Source organism: Salarias fasciatus, chromosome 13, assembly GCF_902148845.1.
Source record: "Salarias fasciatus chromosome 13, fSalaFa1.1, whole genome shotgun sequence".
NCBI lineage: Eukaryota > Metazoa > Chordata > Actinopteri > Blenniiformes > Blenniidae > Salarias > Salarias fasciatus.
Window position 1 is genome coordinate 15,252,117 of NC_043757.1, and position 16,924 is coordinate 15,269,040.

Consider the following 16,924-nt stretch of genomic DNA (forward strand, 5'->3'; position numbering starts at 1 on the left):
TGATGTTAAATGATCAATATTTCCAGGTGATCATTGTCCTGACCTGTCATCATGACTTATAGGTCAGGACAATGATAAATATATAGTCCTCAAAACAAACATTTTGAACTTTCAAATCAGTTAAAAAAATACACACAATTTTGATCTTCCTACAATTTGCATAAAATTTTGAACTATCAATTAAATGCATGACTATAAAATGGTGAACCTATACTGATGAAAAAACTTGATGCATGGCGCTGATAAAATTTTCAAATCAAACTTCATAAAATAAGTTAATTAAATTACATCAAATGCATGTTTTTGGAATATGGGAAGAAACTAGAGTGACCCATTCCCGAGTGTTTGTCCACTTCCTGCCCACAGCACGATAATAAAGTAGAGCAACTTAAAATATTGGTTCAGAATGCTCGATTCAGTGAAATCTCACAATCACCACCATATCGAAAACTAAGCAAAGATACATAATGACCTGCATTTTTTTTTTTCGCCCCCACAATAAAATCGATTTTTAAGTGGATGATTTACTCTGCCGCACGGGAAGCTGTTAGTTTGCTTTAAAGATGTTTCTCCCTCCACTGAAACCATTGCTGGCTGCTTCCGAGCGTCCTCCGGTGCAATCAATGGATCAATCACGTTGTTTTACAAGCCTTATCTCCAAAGTTGGCCGTGCCATAAATGTCGGAGGATGGATGCTTGTGTAGGCAGAGGCGCTGTCCAAGGTGCTGCATCAGCCCCTCCCCGCAGACATCACGGGGAGACACGTGATGCGCTCTGTCTGTGGCTCCTGACAGTCGCTGGATAAGCTCAACAGGGAAACCAGATTGCACCTTCTCCTCCACAAAGATAACTGGATTTCCAGCCCGTGCTGCGCGCTGACTCCATCTTGTGCTTTAATTTTCTCTTTAGTTGTCTTTTTGTTTTGTTTTTGGGTTTTTTTTTTCTTCTTTTCTTGTACAGCTGGAGACACATCTGCAGGACACAGCATTCAAGGTAATTAATTTAAGTGCGGAGAGTGTGAGGTTTTTATTGGCGGAGTTAGAGTGAAAGTGGGATCCATCTCTTTCTCGCTCTCTTTCTCTGGCTGATTCACTTGAAAGCAGATCTTGATGTGAAGGTTTTACCAAAGAGGATTTGATGCCCTGGCTCCCAAACAGGCTGGAAATACGCACAGGCGCTCAGCCTGCAAGACTTTGCATGAAATAGCCGTTTCTCTCCTCTTGTGCCAACTATTTAGGGTCCCGTAGAAGTAAAAGGTGTTCGCGCAAAGGTGAAAAAAAAAAAAAAGAAAAGATCCGTCTGTTTGTGTCTTTCTCACGAATTTAACAGTTAAAATATCGCACTTTGATAATTGTGCGCCGTTTCTCGCCGTCATGCAGGATCAGATGTGGAGGTATGGGGCATGCCATTGATAGGATGATTGCGAAAACACTTTGCCCCTTTTGGGAAAGACGTGCGGAACGCTCAGTTCTCTACGCCTGGTGATCCACTCGATAATTTATCATGCTTATTTGAAACGCCGTATAGTTGTCATATCGTCAGTTTATATATATATATATATATATATATATATGTAAAAAAACATTATTCAGTCTGTGTAAAGTGCAGCGCTGAAGTCAATCCGATCCGGTGTCCGCGGCGCGGCAGACTCTTTCTCTCTTTCAAATGCTGAAATAATTGCGGAGATTTATCACCACGTCTTCCTCCCGTATCTCTGCTTTTTGCTGGTTCGTATTTTTTTTTCCCACCTCTTCAGCTGTGTCATGATCTCAAGTGGGAAAACGTGAGAAAGAAGCGCATATTTTGGGGTTTGAGACCCAGCGGCAGCCCGCCCGGCTCGTCTGACACAAACCAACCATTGTGAATCAAATGACGCACTTTTTCTCATGTTGGCTCTTTATGAGGAGACGGATGTTCACGGTGTGCGCGATAATGTGGGGAAGAAGTTATGACTAGTGAGCAAAAGTAATTATACTGGAGAAATACAGCCGAGCAGCGATGGTCGCGTGATTTTTATTTTTTTTTTCACACTTTAGAATAAAATTGCCTTTTGGTCGTGATTAATCATTAATCATCAGCGGTTTTCGATCTTACATCAAAATGTCATCTGGTGTTGTTGTGATACTTCTACTAGGAATTACTGTATTTCTGGGCAGTATTGCCACATAGCATGCATGGATACTGCTGTTTTCTTCTTGGAAAGCCCTGGTGATCTTAATCTAAAGATGTGGTTTGTGTTTGTTGTTTTTAAAAAAAAATGCTGCTTAGAAATTGATGCTTTCCTTGGTTTGATTTTTTTTCTTCTTTTTTTCGTAATCATTGCAATAATTCAAATGTTTTGATTAGGATGCTGGCTGAAGTGGATTTAGAAATGGATATGGTGAAACCGGTGATGCTGTATTAATTTTTCTTTTCTCTTGCAGAGTGCTTTGAGACCGGGGGACTGCCTTGACAGACAGACAGACTGCTTCTTTTTTGCTGAGCTTATCAGCCAACGTGGCTCCATATGGCATTTTTTTCTCTTTGCTACAGAGGATGCAGGGTGAAAAGCCCTGAGCAAGGCTTCCAGTTACCCGCCAAAGAATGTTGGCATGACCATGAAGATTAAAGCTGCCATTTCAACTCAAGTGAAACCGTGCACACACTAACTGGCACCAGAAGGGACTGTTCCATAATTACATAAATTAGACCGAGTGTGCCCAGTGGATATTTGAATCTCTGTCACTTCGCTCTAAATAGCCATGGCAGGGAGGACCTTTAAACAGTTCAAATTGTTTTGGCGGGAACAGTGAGAGGTTTGGCCAGTGGCCTGTTCAGTGTGAGGTAATGGTGACTGCTCTAGGAAGTAAGTGCAGGCCAAGCCCACTGATATGCAAATGTCTCATAGCATTTAATGTTTTGTCTTACAATGCCTCAGGTCACTCTTGTGAGTCAATGTAGACAGTCAGTTACATGCCAGTCTACTCTTTCACGGTCTACCCAGCATACTGTTTGCCTAAGCAGAGGTTCTTGTGAGTAAATTCAGCTTGATAAATCCCACCTCCAATCAGAGAAAAAAAATTGTGACGCCAAAATGGTTTTACAAAAGCCACATGGTGCCCATATCATATGGGTTGGGCTGCTCGTTTGCTGCTTTGTAGAAATAGGCGCTTGTTTAGAATTTACAGGTGCTGAGGGGCAGTGGGCTCGGTTTCCCGTGTGGAATGCGTGTTGCGAAAGTGAAATGAGCTTCAACATGAAAACAAAGAGTTCACACGGGCTGCTAGTTTACTTTGATGATGAGGGATTTTGTGACTTTTTAGAACTTCTCATACTGAACGGTAAACTCAGCCTTCGCTTCTCAATCTTCTGTGCCGAGCCTGCCACCGTTGTGTCCGACACGGCGGTCAACGACAGCCAGTGGCACACGGTCACGATAAGGAGAAACTTTAAGAACACAACCCTGATGGTGGACAATGAGATAAAGTGGGTGGAAGTCAAGTCAAAAAGACGGGATATGACTGTTTTCAGCCCTTTGTTTGTTGGCGGAATACCACCGGAATTACGATCCGTGGCGTTAAGATTGACGTCGGCTGCCGTCAAGGATCAGCTGCCTTTCACTGGATGGATAACCGATGTGAAGGTCAACAACACGGAGTCTGTAATGATCAACGGTGACGGGGTCTTGAAGGACCTGTGTGGTACGGCCAACATGTGCTTAAATGGAGGAGTCTGCAGTTTAATTAACGACGAGCCGACGTGTGACTGCTCTCAGACAGGCTACCAGGGAAAGGACTGCAGTGAAGGTAAGATGTGGCTTTAATTTGTCTCATACGTTCAGTACAACCAGAACAAATAGATTCTTACAAATTGAAGGACCCTATTTTAATTGCCACGTGTCCTAAAATAATGCATTCCCTTCCTCTATTTGGCTAACCTCACATGTTTGTCTTAGTCTTCTGATGTGTGCAATCGATCTGCAATCCAGTTGTTTGCAAAAAGTGAATCTCCTGCAAGGCCTCATTAGCAAAACATGCTGGTATTCTCCATCCCCAAAGGCGTCTCCCGTTCTTATCAAATAGGTCTGTGGGGATTGGTTGACCTATGAAACGTTTCCAATGGCTTACCTCAACTGAAAGAGCAGGCGTAATCATCTCGAGTCAGGTGGCGTAAACACGAGTGACTTCATTCCCTTCATATGGGATAAAAAAAAGTGTCGAAGGGATGGTGTTGCTGTGAACAGAGGAGAACTGGGATATTAACTGAGTGAGGCTTTTCCGTCATTTACCAGTGATAACCACTGATTATACATTAATACTTTAAGCTGGTCATCAAGCAGATCCCCACTGTAAACAAACAGAATTATGATCTATTATTATCTCTTAATATTCTGGAGAAGTGAAACAAACAAAACAGTGTAGCTGTGCTACAACTGTCCTGAACTATAAGTGAGTCTAAATAATGATACCTGTGAAAAATATGATTTGTGTAATAAAGAAAAAGAAAACAATACAAAATGCACCTTTGACTTGTTTGACAATTATCACTCTTTCATTATCCAATCAAGTAATCTTAACATCAGCATCTCTTTAAGCAATGCTTGTAAGAAAGATACATTTCTTTGTATTTAGTGCATTACCTCTCAGATATGCTGTAGTGGGTTTGTTGATCAGCTCATTGGGGACGAGGTGGGGCTTCAGCATATACCCTTTTTTTTCGTGCTTATTCAAGTAGTTATGAACTCTAAGGCTTATTTTAGCTTGTAGGTCAATGTTGGCCATATCTGATTTACATTTAATTTCATGAGGTTATGGGTCTTTATTCAAGCTCAAATCTTTTATTTACAATACGCTCATTATTTCAGCACTGGGGACCATAGCATGGCAGCACAAGATATCCCTGTCTAATTGCCTTTTTTTTTTTTTAATTATTAAGGCAAATGTGAAACGGCACTAATTTAAATGTTCCTTACATACACTGTAGAGTGCAGTAGGTTCTGAGTTTTCTTTTGCTTCATTCAGGTTTGTTGGTGGTGCTCATACAGCAGGAGGGAGCACTGGGCTTTTTACTGTCTTCATGCTCTGACACCATGAATGATTGCTGTAGTAGTTCACTAACAGGCTTTCAGTGTTCGGCAGCTTTAAGTATTTGTTTATTTAAACTACTTCACATTGCTGAAAAATGGCAGGCTGTTCTGCCATACTGAATCTAAGCGCCATGAATAAATCTGAATCGAAAAAAAAACAACTGTGGCTGTGAATCGTTTGGACGTGCTACCCGAATTGTTTTGTTTTCTTAATTGTTCAGGCCATGAAGAGATTTCCCATTGTCGGAAATGTATTATTAATGTAAATGGATTTTTGGGCGCATTTACATCCGATCTGTGTATTTCAAACGAGTAAACATCATCTGCTTTTGTTTTGATAGAGGCCTTCATGTTTTCAAGGCTTGTTTACTATATTTCTGCACAAAGAAGCAACATCTCAGTATGAAGAATTAAAGCCAAGAACGAGACAAAATCAACCCATTTTGAAGGACACTCAATAAATCGTCAGTGAAATAATGAGAGGGCATATCTTTCATAGTATGCAGATTGCAGCCAAAATCCAAAATAGGATCATCAAAAAGAAAAAATAAGAAAAAGAGGAAGAAGCTCTGATCAAGTGATATTAGATACAGGAACCATGATTAATCTATGATTGTCACAAAGACTGTTTAGTGTTTGTTAGGTAAGTTTCTGGCTTTTGTGTAATTAGTCAAAGGATTAAGGGACTTAAAATTTCCACAGTAGGAGTTTACGGTGGTAATAGTTTGATACCCATAAAATAACTATTAGGATATTATTACATTGTAGAAATGCATGATATCAATCATGATATCAATTAATTAAAGATGCAGTCATTTCTTAAAAAAAAAAAAAAAAAATCCACCCGTCCAGTAGCATGACGATGATGAAAAACGTTATTTTAGTGAAGCAAGAAATGACAAACCCCCCCCAGATGTTAATACACACAGTTCATATGCCTACATGTTCTAAAGTTTGATTAGTTTCGCAAAACATTAGATTTCAAATTATGTCTAATACTGCGCTGCAGTGACAGTGACAAAGCGGGATGTCCTGGGATGTCCTCTGTGTAGAAATCATTTTGTGAGTTGTGAGATGGTGAGTGATGTCCTCCTTGAGGCAATTATGCAAACTATACAGAGAGGCATTTAGTTATGTTTTGACAATCGGCTTTGAGTCTTTAGAAAGTTTGGAAAAGACTTTTGATGAAATCCTCCTTGTGGAGAGTTGCAGTCAATCATAATCTAAAAATGTCATTCAGGGTGAAGTTTCTGCTTTGGTTTGTAAGATATGTAAACAGCACTGTGTGGTGAACCAACGAAAACAGATGAATTTAGATAAAGCAATGTTCTTGACAAATCATTGGAATAGTAAACTTTGGTTGATCCACTCTCAATATTTGCTTCATTTCATGCATTGCTACACCTAACCTAATGCACAGCTCAAAACAACACAGAATATTATTAAAAGTCCCTTCGAAGCTGCAGAGTTTGGTGTTCACTCCCTTTTGGATTACCATTTCTGACCTTCACTGCATAATTGTGAACAGTGTTCGTACAGTGATCTTACAGACTAATGTAGCTCTAAATCTCCATGAACAGTTGCTTCTTAAAGAACATCCACAACAGCCAAAGTAAAAAGAATTGATGAAGACAAGCTCAAATGGAATCAGTTAACCTCAATGAATCTTCCCCGTCTCTTAAAACAACTCCTAAAAGCTTTTAAAAAAAGCATAAAGCCATTTAGGTCTGTATAGTAAAAGACGGTACCATTTTAAATTCTGTAAGATTGACCTAATTCTAATTAAAGCGCTGTCAGAACATGTTGAGCCCTGTTATATCTACCAAGTGCTCTGCAGGCCCTGATAAACTTGACAATCCAACCTGCAGTCGGTAAAGTCTGGTTGTATTTTAGAAATGATGCTCAACACAATTATATCGAGCTGCCCTCATAAAAAATTGTGATCAGTCGAATTAAATTACAAAGTACAAAGTGTACCTTATACGATATCGGAATGACATTGGATATTTTTGATGGTGCAGAGGTTAGTTTTTAGAGTCAGATGAAATGACTACTCATTTTGTTCCCCCCATTATCGGCACTCATAGTTATATATGGAAAGTCTAATTGAACCACACATTAAAAAGGCAATTAAGTCTATTGTTCAAGTCTGAGCACCACTCAAATAAATGTATTTGTCTGGCTTTCTCCCAAGTGTGTGAAAATACAAGTTAGTTAAAAAGCAGCCAAAACTCCAACATCCATTCATCTGAGCGCTAACAAAGGCAGGACCACACCTCGGACAGGTCAGAGTTCCATTGCATGACAAACAGTGAGAGAGACACTCACATATTCACGCTGACAGGTGATTTGGAGTTCAGAATAAATTGAATGTTTTCGACTTTGAGAGGAAACCTGAGTACTCGGAGTGCTCTTTGTATGCAAAGAGGTAAACCTGAACTCCTTAGAGACAAGCCTGGACTCAAACCTGGGATGACTTTGTTGTGATTCAAGAGTACTAACCACTGCACGACCATAACTTAATTTAATTCCCGTGCATGGACTCGGCTGTAAAGTAAATTGAAGTTTAAAAGGTACTCGTCCATTAAATCATTTAAAAGCTGTTGTATTACTTTGATCAAATGAAAGGATTATCGGATTTGCCACCAGACCTGTCAACTCTCCCCTGTCCAACCACTAGCTTACACATTAGGTGACCTCTGGCGCGCGCACACGCACGCACACACACACACACACACACACACACACACACACACACACACACACACACACACACACACACACACACACACACACACGCACACACACACAAATCCTCTTGATCGGTAAAACAATTATTTAAATGCACTGTTCTATGGTCAGCGTGTTCCAAGAATCTGTCCTTTTGTTTCTCATTAGAGAAATAACATAGATGCATTCCATAGCTCCATATTTTATTCTGATAAAATGGAACGGTGTTGTTTATTTCATCGTACATTAGCCAACCATAAATCATTCCAGGTAAAAAAAAACAAAAGTAGGTCAGATCCCAACTAAGGCAACGCAGCGTTTTAGTCGTAATGTTGCACATTATGTAACTCAAAGGCTAACTCACATTGCCGAGGTAGAGTACATAACTGTGATTGCTTGGCACTTTAATATTAGTGTTTTAATAACTGATAGCATAGCCTCTCGTGCCTCATGAAGATTTAGTTCGACATCTCTAAAGCTAACGTCATGTGTGAAACTCACGGGCGCCTTGATTAGGCTGCTAATGTGTGACGACACTCTATCAAAAGTTACTGTAGCCTTCTGTACATTAAATTGTGTTGAACTTTTCATGTTTGATTCATCAGCTGTGAAAATTAAAATCCACTGAAGACGTCACAACAGATTTTAGAGACAGGATATAATGCAAAATACTGTGTGTTGCACACTTTGAAGGAATATTACTTTCTTCAAATTAATATTTCAATAGCCTCTAATTTATAACTTTAATTTGTGTGCTACAACACCTTGGCTTACCACCTTCGACATTATTCAGCATAACTCTTGAACAATTTGCAGGTTTGGCAAGTTTGTTTATTGCTAACAAGAGTTTCTTTCTGGGTGCTTCGGAACAATTTGTGACTCGTACTGCAGCGTTAATGTAATTACTTGTTTTGCTGCTTTGCTTAGCCTGATTGAACCAGTGAATGATCGGCCGATATATAAAGTTGTTTTTAAAGAGCTGTTTATACTCTCATTCAGCACATAAGAAGCAGCAGTAAAGTTCAGTTTGAAGTTTTGACCTCTTTTCAACGGCTTAGAAGTAGATATTTATTGGATTACAAGGGTACAATTTGCAGGTGGGATGCGGTTTGGTTACACCCATCCCCTTGTGGTCAGTAATTTTTATTGGAGTGGGAGGAGGTGAACTCAATCTCAGTTTCACAATTGTTGAAACTCACCAGCAGACTCGACAAAAACACGTGATACAATGATATTCTGAAATGTACGGACAGCAGAGCTGTCAACTGACTATTCGCTAAGTAGTGAATTTTGATTAATGTTGGACATATAAAGGAAAAATTCCCCCAGAATGTTTGGAAGGTGATGGCTGCTGAGATCGAAGTGTAGTAAAATGCATTGGAACGCTTTACATTTAGAAATCCCAGTGAAAGTGGAAGCCATGTGGGTCATTCCTTGGCAGGGCGTGAACTGACATCCTCCCTTGTCTGTGGATTCTCTGTGGATAAATATGTCTTTGGTTTGGTGGCGAACTATGAGTGCATCGTATGTTTTATTAGATATATTAAGACGTAAACAGCCGACCTGGGAGTAAGGAACTGACAACACAAAACAATGTCAGTTTTGCTAAAACAGCTGCAAAAGATGGATGGCTTTCTGGTATTAAAGAAAATTTTGGCAAACGATGCGGCACTTACATGCGTACTCAGGCGTAAGTATCACAGCAGCTTTACGAAACAGTTTCTGAACTGTTTGTTTTTCATGAAGAAGCGAGCCTATTCAGTGTGGATTTTCTGTTTGCTCTAAACACACTGGCCTTGTGCCTTGATTCTGTACCGTACATTCTGAGCCAAGCTGTATCCCTGAGGAAAATTCAACTGAACACACTGAAGGCAACAATGGAGTAAGAAAAGTGCATATGGTAATGCTGGGCAGCTGAACAGCTCACCTGATCCCACAGACCTCCCAAAAGCATATTGGATTGAAGAAAAGTGTGCTCGCATGAACTTTAAAAGGACTCAAATGTCGGCTGTTTGAAGATTATTGTGGTAAATCTGATCCTGGGTTGCTCACAGTGGGAAAGTCTGACTAACCAATAAATGTTAACAGTTGTCTTATAGAGACCTGTGAGAAGACTGTTGTGAAGGAAAACTCAGAATTCAGGTAGCCTACAGAAAGTTAATTTCTTGCTTTTAGAGTATAACACATTTCATTTTCACTCCCAATTTAAAGCTTGTTTAATATTCCAGAAGTTCCACTGTCCTCACTAATGTGTTTGACCAGTTTAGTCCCATTACAGATGATCAGAATACTCCTTGTTTGGTCAAAGCTGCTGATGTTTCAACATAAATGTATAATCGTTTGCATGTTATCATTTGTCAGTTTCAAATCCCCACTTATTCTGCACAAGAAATCAAGAGATAACTAGGATTAATTACTTACTTTTCTTAAACAACTAAATATGAACTGATGAAAGTTGGTGCGAAAAGCTTTGGCTGTCCCAAACACCTTCCCAGTCAATCTTTTAGACTTATTTCATTTCATATATTTATATTTTAAGTAGAAAATAGAATGAAACTGTATATCCTCTAATGCTGCGAGACGTCTGACGATGCTGCAGCACCTCCTGCATCACTACTATAACTTCACGAGAATAATACACCAAAATTGGCCTTCATGTATCAATGACATGTAACAAGCTGTGTGATATCTGGGAATGGGGGTAATTATTTCTGCCTTATCCACTCACAGCAACCATTCATGCCAAATTTGTCAAATTTCATTGCATTTGAGACAAAAATAGACTTAGCAGATCAGCTTCACTACATAAATGGAATGTTTCATCTTAAAACTTTCTCTGAAGGCTCAATCAATAAGTTAAAATCAGATTGAATGATGTTGAAATGGATTTTTTTAAGCTTCATTTTATGAATGAAGCTGACAGTAAAATCTAAACTAAAAAAAAAAAAAAAAACTCCCCACGGCTCTGATCTCCTCCAGCTGTAAACATGCAGATCCATTATTTTGATCATACAGATCATAATAAACTCCTTTTCTTCACTATCAGACTTGAAGAGTCTGTACAGGAACGTCTCAGCAGACATATAGAGGTTTTATGTCGTTGAAACAGATTGAAACCAGTGTTGCAGGCTGAGTAAAGATTATGTTTTCCTTGAACATCGAAAGTCAATTAACTTACAGGCTATGTTTTTTCATATATCTTTTTACCTTCTGAAGTTTGTCATCTACAAACCAGGTATGAACCACTCGAGGTCTCTTAGGGACAAGAACTGATGATGGAGCACTCGTTCTGAAGAGCTCTCTCTGTGGAGCTTTTTGCCTATCAAGCTCAGACTGACCAGTTCTGTGTTGACCTTTAAAGTCATGTTTTGATACTTTTTTTTTTTTCCAGAAAGCTGTTGAATATCACTGAGATGTACCTCCTTTGCTTATGATCTTGCATGAGCCTGACTTCTATACTGCTGCATTGCTTTCTCCCTCTTAAAGGACAGGAAAGCACTTAAACTGAATAACATAACTTTGATAACTGAAATGTATTTTACAGACATACATGATGTTAGCCCATTTTATTTATTTATTTATTTATTTATTTATTTATTTATTTATTTATAATCCCTACCAGAATGCTTGGTGGCCATAACTATCTGACTTCATCTGTTATTTCACTGAACTGAGCAATTCCTGTATAGATGGACACCAAAATGCGCCAAAAAAAAAAAGTTACTTTGAATAGGAACTTGGGGAATGATGTACAAATCCTGAAAATCTTGCAAGAATGTTGCAAACCAGTAAAATCTGCATCAATTTGTAGCAACATTCACTACATGTGGCAGTCAACATTGACACATTTGGAGGATAAAAGTGAATTGTCCTCAACCAATTCAGCCACAAGGATCATATATATTATATAGACACGTTTTTTGCTGTATGAAGAAATGATGAACCCATCTAAATCTTATGAGATATTTTTGATATATCCCTTAGTGAGGCAGGGACTTTTTTTTTGCCTGTGGGCACATTCAGTATATCCCGGAGATTGAAGCGGGTTTAACAGAACGGCAGGGAGTGAATGAGTTGTTTATATGTATGGATCAATGCGAACTCTTCATTTAAATATTTGGTATTCACTGGCTTTCGTCATGTTCACATATATGAATAGTAAGCATGTGAAGTGTACAGAAAGATGAATTCTTAATTTAAATGATCCCCCTTTCAGGCATGTCTGTCATTGTGTGAGCGTGCGCTACGTGATCGCGCTGTATCTCGGAAAGTGTCATTCTGTCTGGAGGCCTCCTACAGCTTTGCTCAGACAAAAGCAGATTAATAGTATACTGCTGTCTCTGAGTCCAAAGACAGATATTGGGATCAAAAGATTAGAGGGATTTTCCCAGAGGATTTTTGCCTTGTTTAAATACATTTGCTCCTGACTGTCAAAGGGTGTTTGTGAAATTCTTTGACACCAAACTCCTCCTTTAACGGGATTCGTCCCACAGCACAAATAAACACGTCTGAAAATCCATGACACATACACACACACACACACACACACACACACACACACTAAACTGAGCCGTGCAGCATGTCTCACTGGAGTGTGTGAAGTTGGCACATGAAGCTCATATCATAAGCCATCGATTGAATCCTGTTGAAATTCAAATCTTAAAAATAAAACATGTTACAGGTATATTAGACCTGGACTGAAATTGCTTCACATAATTACTGTGCATTTTCTATGTAATCCATATGGTTTGATCTGTGAATGATACTCTTCTGAGGCAGAACTCTTAATTCCAGCCTCCAGTTGAGACTTTCACTTTGAACATCAGTTACCTTTGATGCTGCAGCTTGGGTATCAGCGTTCATGAAAGTCGGCTGGAATCCTAAAAAAAAAAAACAAGTAGAAAATGCACTCCCATAATTTAAAAGCCGTCCTGCTAATGACAGAGAGAAGATGAACTAGATTTCAGATTTTCATGACTGAGTACAAAGGAACTTGTCTACAGTTCAGAATCAGTTCACCTTCAGTTGTTCAACACATGGAGAAGTAAGTGAAAGAATCTGTATGTTTTGTGAATCCAATAAATAGTTGATTAAACGAGCAATTCACTCAGTAAGGATCACTTTCTCTAACCTTCTTCTTATGTAATTTCTAGTGAAATCGTATGCAGTCTAATGTCAGCTTAACTGTAAGTGCTCAGCGTGCTTTATCGTCAATATTAGTTTCTTATTTCTCCTTTAGCAGAAAAGCCACTTTTCTAAAGGGGATTTGTCACACGTCAGCAGTGAGGGCAGACAGAACTAGTTTCTTTAAGTGACTGCTGTGCATATTTAGCCAGAAAAGATGCTTTGTGAACATTAGCTCTTATATCTTCAACCTGAAGCTGTGAGCTCTTCTGCAATAATTGAAAATATGCTGAATCCATACCTCCAAACTTGCAGTTTACATTGATTTCCCTATTCCACTGGCAGAGCTGCTGCTTCTGCATCACAAAAAAAAAAGATTGACTCCACATCTGTAATGCTATCCTGGATATCGTCAAGCCGGGGATTAAGGTTATTAGAACTTCTGTATAAGCTGCTGTGATTATCCTGTTGGATATTTCAACCCACAAGATGTGAAAGAATGGAGAGGTCTTCAGCACATCTGCTCCCACAATCCACTCTGTTTGGTCTGCCTCTTTGGAAATATGTGGATCATGCTATATTGTCTGGTCCCCATCTGTTCTAAGAAGCTCATCTTTGCTGTATGATGACATTAATTAACTTACAATTAATTATGTTTTTTTTTAATTAGATTAAAATAAAAATACACTTTCCATTATCGGTGCGTGTGTGACATATTATTAATCACTTTGAAATAGTTTAAAATTTAAGGAATGCACATATTTTTCCAAAGTAAAGTCCTTCTTAATAGTCCTCAGTCATAAAATAGCAGACGGGATCATTTTGTTTCAAAACTCATTGTGGAATGATTTTGCTCAAATAAAGTGTGTTGTCTTGAAAGTGGATATGTGACACCGCTGACCGGCTCAGCTGCGGTGATAGAAATTAGCCAGAGTAGAAATATCCGGAGCTTTGGGAGCTATCGGGTTCCGTCACGGCGGCCCGCTGCTCGACCCCGTTTCCTCTCTGCACTCTTTCACTGCTGCTGGAGGAGGATAATGGAGGCGACGGCGACTTGTGTAACGCCACTCGCACTCCTCCGGTAGAAAGATGCATCAGTTTTAGGCTGTGGTGCTAAAAAAAATGAGTCCTCACTTATAGTCATTTTTCTTGATTCAGTCAAAATTGTAATTCAACAACAAATCGATCCTCTGGTAGCTTTGACCTTTGCTGCAAGGCTTTTACATTTTCCCCTAAAGTGCTTGTGTGACAAGGGATTTCACAACAGCCTTCTTTCTCAAATCTACAACTGTGCAATGCGTCGCAACGAATCTTTAATTCTTGTTCTTTAATGCATAGTAATGACACCAGTACCCCCTGATTAATAACAATAAGACACATTTGAGATACATGAATTTATTAATTTCCAAAGGAAATGCACTGAGAAATTCAACTTCAGTGCAGCATGACTCGCAATGTGAAATCAGTTTTTCCTTGTTTTCTTGGGAAGTTTGAAGGCACGAACGACTGTGACTTGTGCGTCAGGCTATATTAACTTGATTAGAAAAAAAAATCCTGGATTGCTCATGTAGAGTTTGGACAATTGAGCTTTTATGTGGAGTGTCTCCATGTTGTATTTTCTAGGAACCTGATTGGCTTCATGGAGACGTCAGCAACTTGAACACCATAAACTGCTGATCATATGTAGCACTTGCTTATGAAAGGTCTCTTCTATAAGAGGTCAGTGCCCATTGTCGAGCTCAGATTTGATCTTTTTACAACAACCTCCGTCACCAGCATTGAATGATTTCCTTTCCCTTCTCCCCGTTGATGGAGCAGTCAGTTCCAGGAGCGTGTTTGCACGTTGCTAATGTCACATTGCGGACTCTGCGAAATGTTTTCCAGCAGTCATGTCCTTCGGTCATTTGAAGCTGTCAGCTTGCAAGTTCTGTGTGGCGCCGCCGAAGGGGGTGTCCGGATATGCACATGAAATTTTAAGCAATGAGACTTTTAAGTTTCAGGTTTTGCACAATGAAACAGTGCAGCTGACCTACTTTCTACAAGCAATTCTGGCTCAAAAAATTACTTCAGTTTGCGGCTATTTAAAATGGATTTGAACTGCTTTGGTTAGGCAAGTGCACCTTGTTTAATAATTCACAATATTGAACATTATTTTACATATAAAGGAATTTAAATACACTGATAATGTTTTACATTCTACACTTATTCAAGCCAGTCTGTCAAATCCCAAACTGACCAGTTGTGGCAAAACTACGTTCCATAAATAATGACTCCATGAAATATAGATGCAATATGATTTCAGAACTTCCTTTTTCTAAAATATTTTACTCTGTTGTAGATTTTTATATGAGCTTTAGTTGTATTTGCAGTACACGATTTGCATGATTATGAAAGGTGTGGTTGTTGCAAAAAGAAAAAAAAAAAAAAACAAAAAAAAACGGAATCACAGACCAGGCAGGTTCATGTTGTGAGTTTATTTATGATGCACAGGTGAAGGATTTGTGTTTGCAGATGGGTCGGTAGTTTTACAAATAGTGAATGATGAGCTGGTGAAAGCAGAACGAAGGCCCTCAAAGATGATAGAACCACGTGAAGCAGTATCTGCCCTTGACATTAGGAAGAATAAAAACAAAAGTTTGATTCAGGCAGACAGGGGCTCTGAAAATTGTCAAATGGGAGAGAAAAATGAATTATATCTAGAGCAGAATGTTGTGTCTAGTGGATGTGACACATGTTCATTTATGTGAAACGTGGCGTCACCCAGATTCCCTCCCGTTGCTCTTGCCATGTCTCCTCAGCCAACCGCGTTCAGACTCACTGGAGGACCGACGTGTGTCTTAATGACGTTTTTGTCCAGCTGGCTGATGGCTGCCTGGGTATTGTGTAATAGTGGACTGAGCACAGACAGTTTTTTATTTATTTATTTTTTTGTCCTTTCTGTGGTCTGTCACTTGGGCTTTAATCGGTTGTCACAGTGGAGAGTTTACAGTTGGAGGGTCCAGACTGTGTTCTAGTGTCAGAATTATGTGAGCAGAATTGATGTATGCATTTATTCTCCAACTTTTTTGTTTTTTTGTTTTTTTTTTAAGAATTGTTAATATCACGACTATTTTGCCTGTCTCACGCCAGATGTTTCATTTCATGAGGCATCAGCTCGCATTGCAATGAAATGATTTACTATGAGCGAGTCACCGTGTGCATGATCAACAGCATAAGACCGTCAGAGATGCAGATCGTCTGATAGGCAGTTGAGTGCATTTTGGTGTAGTGTTACCAGCACAATAGCACTGGGATCACTTTGTCAAGGGGATTAAATGGATTTACGTCTGTGGATTAGAATGTAACCAGCTGGGTACATTTGTGAAGGAAAGCGTGTGTGTGTGTGTGTGTGTTTGTGTGTGTGTGTTTGTGTGTGTGTGTGTGTGTGTGGCCTTGCTTTAATGGTTGCTGTCAGGTGATACGGCTGTTAAAGGAAAGCTTCTTTTCTTCTGAACGCATCCGAAATAAAACCTCATTTAGCACTGAAGATTTCTTAAATTTTGATTCATGAGATTTTCATCCGCTGCTGGACACAATCTGCATAAATGGTTGTGCTTTAATCCTTTATCAAATTACATTGAGGGGACAGCGAGATTTCAGTGTTTCAATGTATCACAATTAGAAATGTGGTGCTCCACTTTTTTGTCGTTCTCTCCTCTGGTCGAGGTTTAAAGCCACGCGAGGGTAAAAGTGGTCAGATCAGCTTTAATAAAAGGGAAATTTGATACTGCATGCTTTTCAAACTCCATGAATAATGATTGCTCCTTTAAATCAGTTTTAGATTGGTTTTGATCACCAGTGATTAGAGGAAGGGAATAACACAAAAAAAAAACAAACTGTTAATTGCATAATAACCTTACACACACCCTCAACAAACTTTTTTAAAATAGCCCTGCACAGGTCACTCTGAATTAAAATTTAGTGTCAGTCACCGCCACGTGCCACCTCAGTGGAGTGAGTTAATCA

General features: G+C 39.2%; 1 protein-coding gene across 34 annotated transcripts in view; it reads left to right on the plus strand.

Moving 5' to 3' along the window:
• Positions 1-1,095: 1,095 nt before the first annotated feature.
• Positions 1,096-16,924, plus strand: part of LOC115398907 (neurexin-1a) — a 248,292-nt gene continuing 232,463 nt past the window's right edge. For all 34 annotated transcript variants that reach the window (XM_030105923.1, XM_030105925.1, XM_030105945.1 and 31 more), the window contains exons 1-2: positions 1,096-1,270; positions 2,424-3,785. In XM_030105923.1, coding sequence (XP_029961783.1) covers positions 3,074-3,785 — 712 coding nt within the window. In that variant the 5' untranslated portion in view covers positions 1,096-1,270; positions 2,424-3,073. The remainder of the gene's footprint in view (positions 1,271-2,423; positions 3,786-16,924) is intronic.